Below are 14,612 nucleotides of genomic sequence, written 5' to 3' on the forward strand. Positions count from 1 at the left end.
CATTCCCCCTCACTGTAAAACAAAGAGCCTGGAAGAGAAGTCCTCTGACTTTCTTCACGTTGGTGCTCCAAGGTACCTTAACATTTTTCTGAGGTTGGGTATGTGTTGACAGGATGTTCACATACATAGATAAGTGGGGTGATTCATGCCTGGCTGGTAGAAATCTCCAGGCTTTAGCATCCCGGCCCTGTCATGGAACAGGGCAATCGCAGAGACTTATCAAAAAAACAACCAACCAAAAACTTGCAAAGGGTTTTTCTAAAAAACACATCCATCCATACTTTATTTCATTTAATCTGGTGATAGAGGGAGGTCAGAGACCCACATGTCTCTGTCCCCTTCCCCCAGGGCTGGGATTACAGGTGTGCACACCACAGCCAACTTCTCATATTGTAATAGTTCCCAAAGTTCAACCTGGAAAGATTAAGGAAGATAAGCCATATCCTGTAAAGGCTGAGGTCAGAGGTCAGATATCCAGAAGTGGACCATCACTGCAGGAAGCTGGCCACCAGGCAGGTGAGTGTGGGGACCAACAGAGTGGGCAGGGGCAAAGACAGCAGCTGTCCTGGGGCGTGGGACTTGAACACCTCGCGTCTTCCCAGAGGCTGCAGGGGCCTCACATTGTCCTTCATGTTCAACTTCTGGTCTTCGTCATAATACACCTTTTTTGAGAATTCCAGGAACTGTGAAAGAGACTGGGCTCAGCAGATGAAGCAATGCTCTTTGCTGGGTGACCTCAGACCAGATAGCTTACATCGGCAAGGAAGAGAGGGGCTCAGAATGATTACCAGGGGTGACAAGTGAGGCATTTGTGGGAAGCTAAGCACCACTGTCTCTCCCCGTCCTCTACAGATACTTTTCCTTCCTTCCTTCCTTCCTTCCTTCCTTCCTTCCTTCCTTCCTTCCTTCCTTTTTTTCTCTTTTTCAAGACAGGGTTTCTCTGTGTAGCCCTGGCTGTCCTGGAACTCACTCTGTAGACCAGGCTGGCCTTGAACTCAGAAATCTGCCTGCCTCTGCCTCCCAAGTGCCACCACTGCTTGGCTTACAGATATGTTTTCAAGCCCGTTACCATCACTGTTGGTATGGTACTGTGATTCTTGGAGGTCAGCATCCTTTAGTATCAGCTGAAGGAGCTCGCCAGACCCTCGATGCCTGGACCCCAGCCCCAGGATATCTGATTCAATAGATATAGAGTGAGCCTACAAATGGGCATTCCTAAAAAATTCTCACTGGTGAAGATGTTGACATCACACACTGAGAATCACTGCTATAAGCCCAAGGGATTTTGTTCCTCTGGGTTTCCTGCTGTCTTTACAGAGGCTATTGTAAACTCAAGTGTTGTTTGTTGAGCGACTTCCCAATAGCACTAAGGAAGTCCAACCTCAGGTCCCCTTGGAATACTGGCTCCCCACTTTAACAAGTCATCTCTCTCCCACTTTTCTGGAAGCCTATTCCAAGCACCCTCCAGGACTTCTCCCTGGGCCCTCTGTTCAGGAAAGTGGTAGTCAGAGGTTCCTTGTCTGTGTCCACCAGTGGGAACCCAAGGTCTGACTCTGTGAATCTTACCTTCCCACCCCAGGGACTTGCAAGCAAATAGATAGGGCTTTAAAGAACTAGGCTCCAAAAACAAAAACAAAACAAAACAAAAACAAAACAAAGAACTAGGCTCCAGATGGGAGAGAGAGGGCATCTTGCCCCAGGCCTGGGTACCTGGTCTTTGTGGATCTTAATGGGTTCCTTGAACACAGTCCAGATGACGGTCTCATCACAAGTTGGTGTGGTTAGTGAGCCCTGGTAACGGAAGTAGCTATACAGTTTCTCGCTCGGGGGCAGCATGTCCTGCAGGCTGCTCTCCCTCACTGTCGAGTTTGTATCTGGGGTGGGAGACAAAGCCTTACTATGGCTCTCTTTAAAGCCGCAGTCCTGGAGCCTCTACCCCTCTCATCACAGAAGAAGCCATCCCCTGCCCCAACCTGACTCACAGGGTTTGGAGATTCTGGATAGTGCCTCCACCAGGGGCTGGAAGCCCTTGTTCGTCGTTTCTCCTACCTGGGACAGGAGGGAAAGAAGGATGAGATGGGTTCTTTGGGAGCTGCTGCGGCCAAGCAGCTCTTTCTGGAGGCCAAGCGACCTCCAGGATCGAGGGGATGGGAGTCCTACCTCAACCATGAACCCCAGCACTGCAAGCTTGTCGGAGTCCTGCACCTTGTTGCTGTTAGATGTCATCTTCTTGTGCACAATGTGCATCTAGGAAGTACATGCAGATGGAGGACTTAGGGGAGCTGGACCACCCATCCTCCTCAAGATGAGTGCACACCCGGAACCCAGCCCAGGACCCGGTTCCGCCGCTTCTCACCTCCATGGCAAAGTGTTCCCCATCAATGCTGTGCTCTGAACCCTTGTCGCTCATCTCTGACCAGTGCAGATGCAACTGTACGGCCTCATACCGGGTAGGCAGGTCTCCTCCAACGATGTGCATGTCTCCTTCCAGTGTCATCTCCACTGGGAGATACCAGAGTGGGCAGAGTCCTTACTCCAGCCTCCCATTGGCCCTCTCAGTTCCCACCCCAGGTTTTCCCTCTCACCTTCACTGTTTGAGGCCTGGTCCCTGAGGGATGCTGTTTTGAGATGTGGCTCGCACCCTGCCTAGCTGTTCACTGCTCTCCCCGCCCCCCCCCTCCCCACTCACCTCACCTCTCACATACCTCGCTCTGGTAGTCCTGTCCTGTGCCTGCTTGTATTCTGACTCCCCTCCACGGTGCCCTGGTACGCCCACGATAATTTCCAAACTCTTCAGCCCTGGTGACCTGTTCTGGGCCTTGGTCAGCTCCTGGCTTCCCTCTATGGCCTCAATTCACACACAGCTGCTCCCACTCACAGTTCCCCAAACACCCAAGCAACTTCACACCTCTGTGTTTCAAAAAGGTCGGTTCCCTCCTTCCGGGAAGGTTTGCTCCCTTTGCCCTCACTGTTCTGATGAAATGACTGAAAACCCAATTAGCTAGAGTACCTTCCCCTCTACAAGTTTGTCTGGTGGCTTCTCCCATCCCCAGGCTTAAGGGACCCACCATCCCTGCACAGTTAGCCCTGCCGGGGGATCTACCCAGCCCACGCAGGACCCACCTGAGTGTTGAGTGTTTTTAACCGTCCACTGCTTCTTTTTGTCATAACCGACGAAGTTGAAGGGTGTCAGTCTGGGGTTCAACTTTGCCTTAGCAGTGACGATGTTAATAGGGGACTGTTGGTTCTCCTTACAGTCTCCAGGCCACTGGTCAGGCCCTGAGCAGGGAAGAAAAGTCTGAGAGTCAAGGGCACACTGACCCATTGATGTGAGTTAAAGTCCTAGAGTGCTGGGGAGGTCCCGCATTGGGGCACGAGGCTCAGAGGTCTGTCCTGGCCTTCCTCTTCTTCCTCCCACATGCTGACATGATATTGGCAGGCTGGTGGGTCTCTGAGGTGGCTGAGGGCTGAGGGGGTATAGAGAGAGGGCTGGAGGAAGAAGCAGGCTTGCCATTGATGGCTGAGAGCTCTGGGATTGGAAGAACCTCATGACGCTGAGCTCTGGCTTTCTCAGTGGGAACTAAGGAGCTTCCAGGGGATGTTGGCAAGTTTCAAAGCCACTGTTTGGGAGATGGCTTTTCAGCCTTGGACATTGTGGAGGAGGTCCTTCTGGAAGAGATGTTATAGAAAGAACCTGGACCGGACAAGGCAACCTCTAAGGAGTCGGGGTAGAGTGGGGAGGAGGAGCCAGGCAGGCAACTCCAACATCCAGCGAGGGTAGGGGCAAGAGAGGAGTTCCTCAACACAGCAGGCCTCAGGGAAATTGGTCAACGGTAGGAAAAGTGCCAAGGGCACTCGATAAACAAACTACCAAGAACCATCTCCCACTTCCACCTCAAAGGGCTTGACCAGACTCAAACCTCCACTTTGTTGAAAAAAAAAAAAAGCAAAATATGCTGCTAATTTAGCTCCCGGTGTCATTCATTGTCACCTGTTCACTGAGTACTGGAAATGTGTGCCAGTGTGCCTGTTGGAAGTTGCCGGTGAAAGACTGGCAGTACTCACCCACACAATGGCTGCTGGGCTCCTTGGCTTGAATCTCATAGCACCAATGTGAGTCTGGGACAGAGAGAGGAAGAATGTGAGCCTTAAGTGTGCATGTAACTCCTTCACATAGTCCTGGAAGCCAGAGCCTGGGCGAAACTCTGGCGTTAAAGCCCTCGGGTTGAGACAGAAGGTTTCTGGGTGTGGGATTGAGGTACCCAGGGAGGTAGACTTTATAGGTGGTGGCACTTTGGAGGCAGGATTTCAAGGCAGGCCTGGTCTACAGAGTGAGTTCCAGGATAGCCAGGGCTACAGAGAAAAACCCTGTCTCAATAAAATAAAATAAAATAAAATAAAATAAAATAAAATAAGCATAGGAATGTCAGCAACACAGACTGCCCATCATGCCTAGCAGGAATCTTCAGGGTTCCCTCTCCCTAAGGGCTCAGCTCTGTCCCTGGTTCATCAGCCTCTCCTCCCTCCTCCCTTCTGCCTCCTTCCAGTAACCTAAGAGGAGGCTCGGGTGAGAGTGAAGGATTGGGACCACCTTCCTTTCTGGAACAATGGAGTACGGTGCAATTTTCCAGTCAGACTGCCTTGAGGGGACAGGAAGTTCAGAGAAGGGGCGCTCATCCAGGCCACGGAGGACCAACAACGCCTCCTCAGCCACCTTCTTGCTTTCTCAAGGCCTGCTCTGAATTGTCACAATTCTGAAGACTGAACCATCAGCATGCCTGAAGAAGGCAACAACACAATCCTGTCACCCAGCAGTGCAAGGTACTGAAGAGGGGCCACGAGGGGCGTGGCACATGCAGGCATTCTGCTCCACCCGTCCTATATAACTAAATCCGCTCTAGAAGTAAGGTCTGCAGGAGAGAAAGACAGAGACACAGACAGAGAGCAGAGAGATAGAAGACAGAGACGGACACACACACAGAAAGACAGAGACAAAACAACATGCTTTTTCACCAACCGGGTGAATGAAGCATTTCATCTGAAATTAGAATTCTTTTGCCGGGTGGTGGTGACGCACGCCTGTAATCCCAGCACTCTGGGAGGCAGAGGCAGGTGGATTTCTGAGTTCCAGGCCAGCCTGGTCTACAGAGTGAGTTCCAGGACAGCCAGGGCGATACAGAGAAACCCTGTCTCAGAAAAAAACAAATCCAAAGGAAAAAAAACAACAACAACAAAAAAGAATTTATTTATTTTATTCATGTGAGTACACTGTTGCTATCTTCAGACACACACCAGGAAAGGACACTGCATCCCATTAGAGATGGCTGTAAGCCACCATGAAGGGAATTGAACTCAGGACCTCTGGAAGAGCAGTCAGTGCTCTTAACCATTAAGCCATCTCTCCAGCCCCAAAATTAGAATTTTTGTTTGTTTGGTTTTTGAGGCAGGGTTTCTCTGTATAGCCCTGGCTGTCCCAGAACTCACTCTGTAGACCAGGCTGGCCTCAAACTCAGAAATCCACCTGCCTCTGCCTCCCAAGTGTTGAGATTAAAGGCATGCACCACCACTGCCCAGCCAGAATTAGAATTCTTTATTTTTAAAGATTTATTTATTGTTATATGTAAGTACACTGTAGCTGTCTTCTGACAGCACCAGAAGAGGGCGTCAGATCTCATTACAGATGGTTGTGAGCCACCATGTAGTTGCTGGAATTTGAACTCAGGACCTTCAGAAGAACAGTCAGTGCTCTTAACCATTGAGCCATCTCTCCTGCCCCAAAATTAGAATTCTTTTTCTTTTTTTTTGGATTTGGTGTTTTCCAGACAGGGTTTCTCTGTATAGCCCTGGCTGTCCTGGAACTCACTCTGTAGGCCAGGCTGGCCTCGAACTCAGAAATACACCTGCCTCTGCCTCACAGAGTGCCGGGATTACAGGCGTGCGCCACCACCTGCCTCTGCCTCACAGAGTGCCGGGATTACAGGCGTGCGCCACCACCGCCAGGCTACAATTAGAATTCTTGATAGAGCCATTTAGGAACCCTGTATTTAAAGGACGATCCCTTATTCTGACTGGCCAGTAGAAATCCTGTGTTTAAAGATGGTTCCTTACTCTGTTTGGTTTTAGCATCTGTAAAATGGAGCTAACATGTCCACCCATGAGGCTGTAGAGAGGATTAAATGAGAGGTGATATGAACTCTTCCAGGCAGCCTATACTCATGCGCTAAGTTCACAGACAACTCTTCCCCTCCTCCCTGGCCTACTGTCAGTGAGCAGATGGCCAAAGCTAATCCAAGGCAGGAGAGGAAAAGCCGTGGAGTGACTTGGAAAGGGCTCACAGATGAGGACATTCCTAGGAGAAGAGCTGTACTCTGCTTAGCAATGTGTCCTCACACTGAGTCATCTGCCTTCCCTCTTGGGGGCTTTGTGGGATTTTTTTTTTTCCTTCCAGTGCTGAGTGAGCCCTCCTGGAAACTGGCCTCCCAGGGCCACTTTGGATTTACTAGTTTCCTAGCACTGTGTCAGAATTCCTTCCAGCTTAGAGATGCAGGGTCTTCCCCATGGTGGTTTACCCTCCAGGAGCTGCTGCACTGGGAGAGAGATGTAGGAGTCTGCAGATGGCAGCGGCCCTCGCCGCTAGAGGTGGGCAGACTGCCTCAGGAAGCTGGAGTCTGTTCCCTAGCCTTCCCCACCCGCTCGGCCTCTTCTCTGCCTGTTGCTTAATCTCTCTCTGCAGAGAGATTCCTTGTCTGAGCCTCAAGGTTCTCCAGAGACAGAGGCACTACCCCAAACTCTCAGACTGGATGAAGAACTGGCCAGTCACAGCGAGGAGAGGGACTATTAACATCTTTTTGGGTCACTGGCCCTCAGAGGACCCGGAAGGAGAATGGGGCTTCCATTAAGAGTCATGGGAGAGCAGCCCCTCCTTAGCACTTGGGGCCCAGGGGGAAGCTATTCCTGGAAAAGGCCAGCTGGGGAAGGGCAGAGCCCTGAGGCCTGCCTCCCTCGGCAGTAGCCCATCTGGGCATTTCTCAGGAATCTTGTCTTCCCTGGCTCTGGCTCCAGATCCCTGTTTGTAGTGTGACCTCTGATCCACTGTCTTAATCATAGAGACTTTTGACCTGCTTGGCTGATCGCTCTTGTAACGACACTCTCTGGGAGGTGGTGGCCAGGAAAACAATGCTGAGGATGCAGAGCCAGGGGTCAGGGGTCAGGGGTCAGGGGTCTGCATCTTACAGTTAGGTGGCCGGGCACTGGTCAGCTCAGGCTCCCACACTTGCTTCCAAGGGGCATCCTTTGCAGAGAGCAACAAGCCCCCTGCCTCTGGTCACACCCACCATCAAGGAGAGAGGCTCCCAGCTCTGTGTCCTACCTAGGCCCCCACCAGGGGTTAGAGACAGAACATTGCCCCCCTCCCACTAAGCCACTGTCCTCTGTCCCTAGTTACAAGCCCTCCCGCCCCCCCTTTAAGGTAAGGATTTATTTTTGGCTCTCGGTACAGGAGCCTTTAGAGAGGACTGAATTTTAATGGACCTTGCTCCTTCCACCCTCACAGTGAGGGAAGGGGAAAGACTCCAGTAACCACCAGCTCAGCAGAACCCGTGCTAGGAGCAGAGTCTTCGCCCTTCCAGGCTAGGGGTCTAGAGCTCCAAAGGGCTGGGATATCCCCTCTCTCTGGGAGTACATTCTTTGAGTATTTTTACCCGCAACCTGGACACTTTCTAATTCTGCCAGGACTATGCATGAAGGAAGGTGGTCCTGGCACTAAAATGGAACAGTTTGCGTGAAGAAGTTAGCTGAGATGGATCCCCGCTTACATGGATGGCCCCAGGTCACTGACCGGTCTTGTAGAGTGCTAACCAAGGGCACTGCCTAAACTCTTATACCCTTTATCCTTAAAACAGCACCCAGGAACAGAACTACTAAACCCAATTTGTAAACGGCAGAACACATTATGCGACTTAACCAAGGTGAACAACTACAAGGCACCCGTTACTTTAAAAACATTTTCCTTTTACTAAGTCGTTTTAAGTGCACACACACACACACACTCCACTCTTTAACATTATATCAGTTGCTCTTTTCCCTCCTCTAGGAAGGAGCTTTGGAGTTGTTGCAAGATGCCTTACATCCTCCAAGCTAAGTCCTGCGATGGGGAATTCTTTCGTTCCTTCTGGGTGGCTGAGAGCTCCCTCACCTCCCCACGGAACCCCCACCCCCACCCTCCATTCCGGGGCAGAGCACCTAACTCTGGAAGGGAGGTTTGGCCCGTTGGGCCAGAAAGCTTGCCTGCGGACTAAGAGATGAAGTCTTTGTGAAGAGCTATGGGGTAGTGGAGAAGGTGCCAACCGCTAGAATCGCCTTTAGCTCCTTATCAAATATTAACACGCCTCTACCGCCACCTCCCACCTAGAAGAATAATTAAGAGCTCGGTCTCACCATTAATCTTTAAACGAAAATCACCTTGTCCGGAAAGACCGGCTTGTCCAGGGACTTGGGTCTTGGGATGCCCCCCGCCAGGCTCCCAATCCAGCACCAGGGGGAAGGGGAGAAGGGAGCTTGAAGATTAGGGGGCAGGACCCTAGAGTCAGAGGAACACCGGGACCCCAATGCATCCAACCTGCTGCGCTTGTTCTGGGTGGGCAACAGTTACCGGCTCAGAGTCCCTGCAGGACAGTTGGCTACTCGCCACTCACGGGCTCACCCAGGAGAACCAAGGTGCGGAAAAAGACCGAGGATACAGGCGGATCGGAGAAGCATCCTCACCACAGATCACACGCGCGTCCACCACGCGGACACCCCGCGGCCGCGCACATGCGAGCACACATCGCCCCCGTAGCCTCCCGCGGACACGTGTAGGCGGCCCCGCTCACACACAACCAGGTCCGCTGCAGCCTCAGGGTCTCCTGGGCGAAACTACGCGCAGCTGGAAGGGTACCCGGTCTGGGGGAGCAGAGGTTCACCCGAGGATACCTTCAGTAGAGGGGGCCACGTAAGCCAGCGCCAGCACAGCAAGGAAGAGCTGCATGGTGCTTGAGGGAAAAGACACTGCTCAGCCTAGGGTCAAGCACCACCTAGCCACCGGAGTCGTCGCGATCATGCTGGTTGAGGCTTTATAGCAGAGCCAAGACCTAGGGGAGCCCGGACGGCAGGACGTGGGAGGCGGCTCCTCCTCCTGGCGGAGTCTCTCCTTGCCTCGTCCAGTCTCAGGTCGGAAAGAATCATCTCCCCGCCTACCTTGTTACCTTAGCCCATGACGAAAAGACCCCTCACCTACTCTGCATCTTCAGAGCTTAGAAGCGGAGTCTTCCCACCTTGCCCGCATCCAATTCCTGGTCACTGATCCCGGAACAAGGATGAGCTATCCTCAAGTACCTGACTCACAGGGTATCTTCCCAGACTCCATCATTCTGCCACCAACCACTGTTCAGTGTCTCCTAGTATGTCCTTGGAATAAACTTGATTTGGGGCAGGACGGATGCAAGAATCAGGACGGTTGAAAGATTTGCCATGCTGTTTGTTGAAAAGATGCCCCAGAGAGGCTCTTTGAGGAAGCGGTAGCTGACTCTCCAGTCTCAGCTTTTTCCTTCCTGGCTGTTCCAAACTTGATTTTGTTTTGTGTGTTCTTTCTTGGGACTGGAGATGATGATTATGATGATGACGACGACGACAACGACGACTACGAGGATGGTGATGCTCCTCCTTCTCCTCCCCACCCCCACTCCTTTTCTTTCCGTATTTCTCATACTAGGCAAGCACTCTCTACCAGTGAGCTACATCCAAACACAATTTTAAAGAAACCAAGACCCGTCTTCCTACCTAGAGCTAAGCTCCCTAAAATGCAGTTTTGTGCTAAGTCGAGGAGATGGGGTGGAGTGGAGGGTCTGAGGGCTGGGAAGGGTATGGAATTAAGGGAGTGGGAAAGTGAGGGGGCGGAGAGACACGATAGAAAATTGGTCTGTGTAGTTGTTTTCTAGGAAAGCCCCCAGTGTCCTAGGGAAAGGACGGAGTGCTTTTGAGATCTCCTGACCTGGTAGGTGAGAGTTGGGGAAGAAAGAAAAACCAAGGATCTGAATGTACCGCTAGTTCTCCCACAGGAAGAGTCCTCCGCAAAGAAATGGTCTCCCATATCCTGAGAAATGGGTCTGGCCTCACTTCAAGGCAAGCGCTTCCTGTCACTCTCTGTGGAGGTCCCTTACGTCTCACAGGGACTCTAGGACAAGGCTGGGGAGATGGACAAGGAATCAGGCAGTATACACCTGGACTCCTCCCTCAACAGGAAGCCCCATTTTTCTGGTCCAGCTACTTCCCTATCGGTTGCCAAATTCTCGTCACATCACCCTCTCCCTACCCCAGCACCAGCCTTTGAACCTCTGAGGAGGAACGACTCCATCAGAACAATCCCAGCAAAGGCGCCTCCTCCCTTCTTGAGTCTGGCTTGCTCCTATCTCTGGCCTAGGATCACAGCCTACAGCCGCAGCTTTGATCCTACAGAGAGGTTGGGGGAGGGTGTCCCTGTCAGGATTAGGGTCTCATTGTCTGCTCTGCTCTGGAATTTAACCTCTAACCTGGGGATCTTGGGATCCCACCCTCTTGAGCCTTATTTGGAGAGTGGATTTGTGTTTGTGGGGCTGAAAATGTCCCTTTTAGGAATGACAAAGGAGGAGTTAAGGATTCAGGATGTCCCTGTGACCTAGGCTAGCCCCCTGACCAGCCGGGGAGAGAGGTGATAGCTTGGGCAAGCTACTATCCATCAGTGATTTCTGTATTTATTTCCAAAGACCCATAGTACTGGGGCCCCTGGAAGAGAAAGTGTGGGAAGCCAGGAAGTGTTCTGGCCGGGCTTCTATATGGCCCCTCTGAGGAAGCTACTTCTGGGGGACACTAGTTATGACACCTCACTCAAGTGTTCCCACCTGACATTTCTGACCCCTTAGCTTTCCAGGTGCCCTTGCTATAACAGCCTTCCGGCGTGCTCCACCCCATCTTTCCCTGTCCTATCATTTCCAGCTTTATCTCCGGTCCTGGTCTGCCATAACCAGCCACCTGTCACATTTTCCAAGCATTTGGGGCCAAGGCTGATTTAGCGTGGTTAGAGATGAAATAGGCACTGGAATGGACCAGACCGCTGCCAGCCCAGCATGGGAAAGCCCTGCTCAGTGTCTCAGCCCAGAAGCACTGTCTTCTTCTTACTGAGCCCAGGGTCCTGAGTTCAAGTCTTTGCTCTTCCTCTGACTCACTGATGGCCTTGGGCAATTTTCCCTTCCCTCTGCAACTTCCTCCTCTATAAAGGGGGGTGGGGCTGGGGAGGAGCTGACCAAGTGGAATCCTGTCCCCATGACCTCCTCCAATAAACAGATACTGGGAACCCACCCAGTCCTGTCTGTCACAACTAAGTTTGCTAGGCCTGGGTGTGATTTATGGCCCGTGTGGTAGTCAAACATGATTAACAATGCTTGTCCACAGGTTTTCACTTGTGTGGTCTTGTCTGGGACAGGCAAGGCAGTGGAAAGCTAAGGGCTGCATCTGAGGTCAATGAGAAGCCGAAGAAAAAGGCAGGACACGTTACCAGGACCTGAGGAGAGAAAGGAAGCCCTCAGCCCAGGTCTGGTTGAAGCCTCGCCCCAGCTTCAAAAATCAAAAAGCAACCAGTGCTTGCTTGTCTCCTTAGGTGTACAACTGCAGCTTATGAATCTTACCAGAAACCCTCCTTACAGAGCAAAAGGATTTCCTCTTTGTGCCCCTAAGTAGTCTCTGTTTTCACCTCCAGATTTCGCCCCCAAAGACCCCATAGTCCCCCTTATCGAGAAGAAATAGAAAGGCTAGTGTAATAGCTCAGTGAGTAAAAGCCCGCAGGCCAACAACCTGAGTTCAAGCCGTCTCCAGGACCCACAAAATGGAAGGAGAGAACCAACACCTGCAAGTTATCACACACACACACACACACACACACACAATGCATTTAAAACATCGGGAGAGAGAAGGGGGAATAATGCATTCTTAGTAACCCTTAGACCCACCAACTGTGGCAACGTTGAGACACTTAACTGTGAGTCCCCTAGGAAGGCTGCACCCACACTTGGGTATGTCCTGCTGTGTGCTTGAGTCTTTCTCTTGACCCCCTTCCCCCCATGGTTTACAGTGACTCTTTGAGCAGCCCACAGTCAAGCTTTGGGGTGTATTTTTATTCTTCTCTTGAGTACATTTCTTTCTATTTTTAGTAAATACCCAATTCTGGTTCATACTGGCTATTTGTGAAATTCTTTTTTGTATCAAAGACACACATCCTAGGTTTTCATGAATCCAGCTTTTTAAAAGATTAAGGGAACTTTTCTGCTTGCCTAGGGTAACAATTGGGAGCTCTGCCTGGATTCCTGTCCCCACTGACTCTTTGGGGGATTTGTTGGGCTGTGTCTCAAGTACTGTTGATGAGTTCCCCTGACCATCCTTAGCTGATCTGTTTTAGTTGCAGCTTAAATATTATCTTGTTTTTTTTGTTTCTGTTTCTTGGTGATAAGTCTGTATAGTGTTTATTTTATTTTTATATTTCTTTAAGTGTTTTTATTTGTGTGAATGTGTGTGTGCCAGACTGATGTCTCAGTGAGAGACAGATCCCAATGAGATATTTTATCTCTGAAAATAAGGGGGTGGGGTGGGGTGGGGGACTGATGAGTTCAATCCCCAGAACCCACGTTGTAGAAGGCTCCTGAAATTTGTCCTCCAAACTCTACATGTGCTGTGACATGCATAACACGCACATATGAACACACATGTACACACACACACACTCACACACACACATCTGTGCACACAGAAACATGCACGCCACTCTACACATGCACCACTCGAATAGATTTCAGAATCAAAAGATCATAGCAGTAGGCATTCATTTTTTTAAAAATGTATTTATTTACTTACTTATTTATTATAAGTACACTGTAGCTGCCTTCAGACATATGAGAAGAGGGAGCCAGATCTCGTTATAGCTGTTTGTGAGATACCATGTGATCACTGGGATTTGAACTCAGGACCTCTAGAAGAGCAGTCAGTGCTCTTAACCACTGAGCCATCTCTCCAGCCCCTAGGCATTCTCTTATTATTATTTCATGTGGTTGGGTTTTTATCTGCACATATGTCCAAGAACCACAAGCATGGCTGTAGTGGTTGAGGCCAGAAGAGGGAGTCAGATCTCCTGGGACTAGAGCTACAATGGTTGTAAGCCATTATGTGGGTGCAGAGAATCAAACCTGGGTCCTCTGGAAGAGCAGTTACTGAATACCCCAGAAGTGGCATTCTCAGTGTTTCTGGGTCCAGCGTGTGGGAGTAACTCCCTCATTAACAGTACCTTGGACTGTTCCCTGGAAGCAAGAGAGTAGCCCAGGACATGAATGGATAAATCTTCATAGTGCTGTCCTCTCGAACCAGCATGAACTGGTTCATCCGTGAATGTCTAGGGGATTCCTACCTCTGGTGCTAGTGCCAGGCACTCATTAAAGACTACATGCCGGCCAATGAATTGGCTCAGTGGGTAAAGGTGCTTGCTGCTAAGCCTGATAATCTGAGTTTGATCCCAGGGATGTGTTTGTGGGAAGAGAACTAATTCCTGAAAATTGTCTCTGACCTCCATGTGCATATTGTAGAACATGAGTGTGTGTGTACACCTGTGTATACATGGGTGTGTACATGTGTGTGTTATACATGTCACAGCATGTGGGTTCTGGGGATTTAACTCATCAGCAGCCCCCCCCCCCTTATTTTCAAAGATAAAATCTCTGATTGGGACCTGTCACTCACTGACCAGCCTGGTCCCGCCTTCCCAGCACTGGGGTGACAAGCACTTGTCACCATGCCCAGATTTTTACTCAGGTGCTGGGTGTCAAATGCCTATCCTCAAACTGGTGTGGCAAGTATTTTACCACCTGAGCTGTTCCCCAGTCCTCTTGACCCTGTAGTCTAAGGACATTCTCTACTCTTTCCTTCCCTCCAAAGGCTGTGGCCATGTTAGCGGCTGTTTGTAAAGTCGATGGTCTTGGGCAAAGAGAACTCTGCCTCCTCCAGGCAGCTTTGCCTGTTTGTTTTATGGCCTCAATTAAGAAGTCTATGGACCTTTGCAGTCCTGCCAGACTTTAATCCTTGGGAGACTCTAATCTCCTATCTTTATTTCTAAATTCTCACTAACTGGTGTTTTGAGGATGAGGTTTGTATAACTCTAAAGGCCAAACAGATACATTCCAACACTACCCATTTTTATAAAAAGCCTTTGGTGCATCTGTCTTTGAACTGCTATAAATAGCATTGTACACAGCACAAAGATGCACACTCAGAAGGCTCAGGACCCCCTGGAGGGGAAGCCAGACCCCAGAGCTGCAGGGATGCCCAGTGTCAGGGAAATGGCTCTAAGGGACAGGACAGTGATGTTTGATCCAGGTAGGGAACTCAGCACAGGGGGCCCAACCTGCTCTATGTTTCCTTTATTTCTCTCCTTTAAAAACAAACAAAACTTTGTTTTTTTTAAACACACAAGAAAGCATGGAAGGCTTGGCTTAGGCTCACTGTAAATCAGCATGAAGAGACCTTGGCCAAAGCATCACCGAGGGAAAGAATTTCCATTTATT

General features: G+C 50.4%; 1 protein-coding gene across 1 annotated transcript; it reads right to left on the bottom strand.

Moving 5' to 3' along the window:
- Nucleotides 1–274: 274 nt before the first annotated feature.
- Ca4 (carbonic anhydrase 4) lies at nt 275–9,086 on the bottom strand. Its single transcript, XM_052195521.1, has 8 exons — nt 8,971–9,086; nt 4,066–4,119; nt 3,124–3,279; nt 2,357–2,502; nt 2,161–2,247; nt 1,983–2,049; nt 1,711–1,874; nt 275–683 (listed from the first exon to the last, which is right to left on the bottom strand). Exons 1-8 carry the CDS (start codon nt 9,023–9,025, stop codon nt 489–491), a joined length of 924 nt encoding a protein of 307 aa, XP_052051481.1. The 5' UTR covers nt 9,026–9,086; the 3' UTR covers nt 275–488.
- Nucleotides 9,087–14,612: the final 5,526 nt, after the last annotated feature.

This window comes from Apodemus sylvaticus, chromosome 10 (assembly GCF_947179515.1).
Source record: "Apodemus sylvaticus chromosome 10, mApoSyl1.1, whole genome shotgun sequence".
NCBI lineage: Eukaryota > Metazoa > Chordata > Mammalia > Rodentia > Muridae > Apodemus > Apodemus sylvaticus.

Coding starts and splice junctions, on each gene's coding strand:
- Ca4 (XM_052195521.1), bottom strand. CDS start 9,025: ATGCAGCTCTTCCTTGCTGTGCTGGCGCTGGCTTACGTGGCCCCCTCT. Junction 4,120..8,970: donor CGTGGCCCCCTCTACTGAAG/GTATCCTCGGGT, acceptor TCTCTGTCCCAG/ACTCACATTGGTGCTATGAG. Junction 3,280..4,065: donor GCCCAGCAGCCATTGTGTGG/GTGAGTACTGCC, acceptor TTCCCTGCTCAG/GGCCTGACCAGTGGCCTGGA.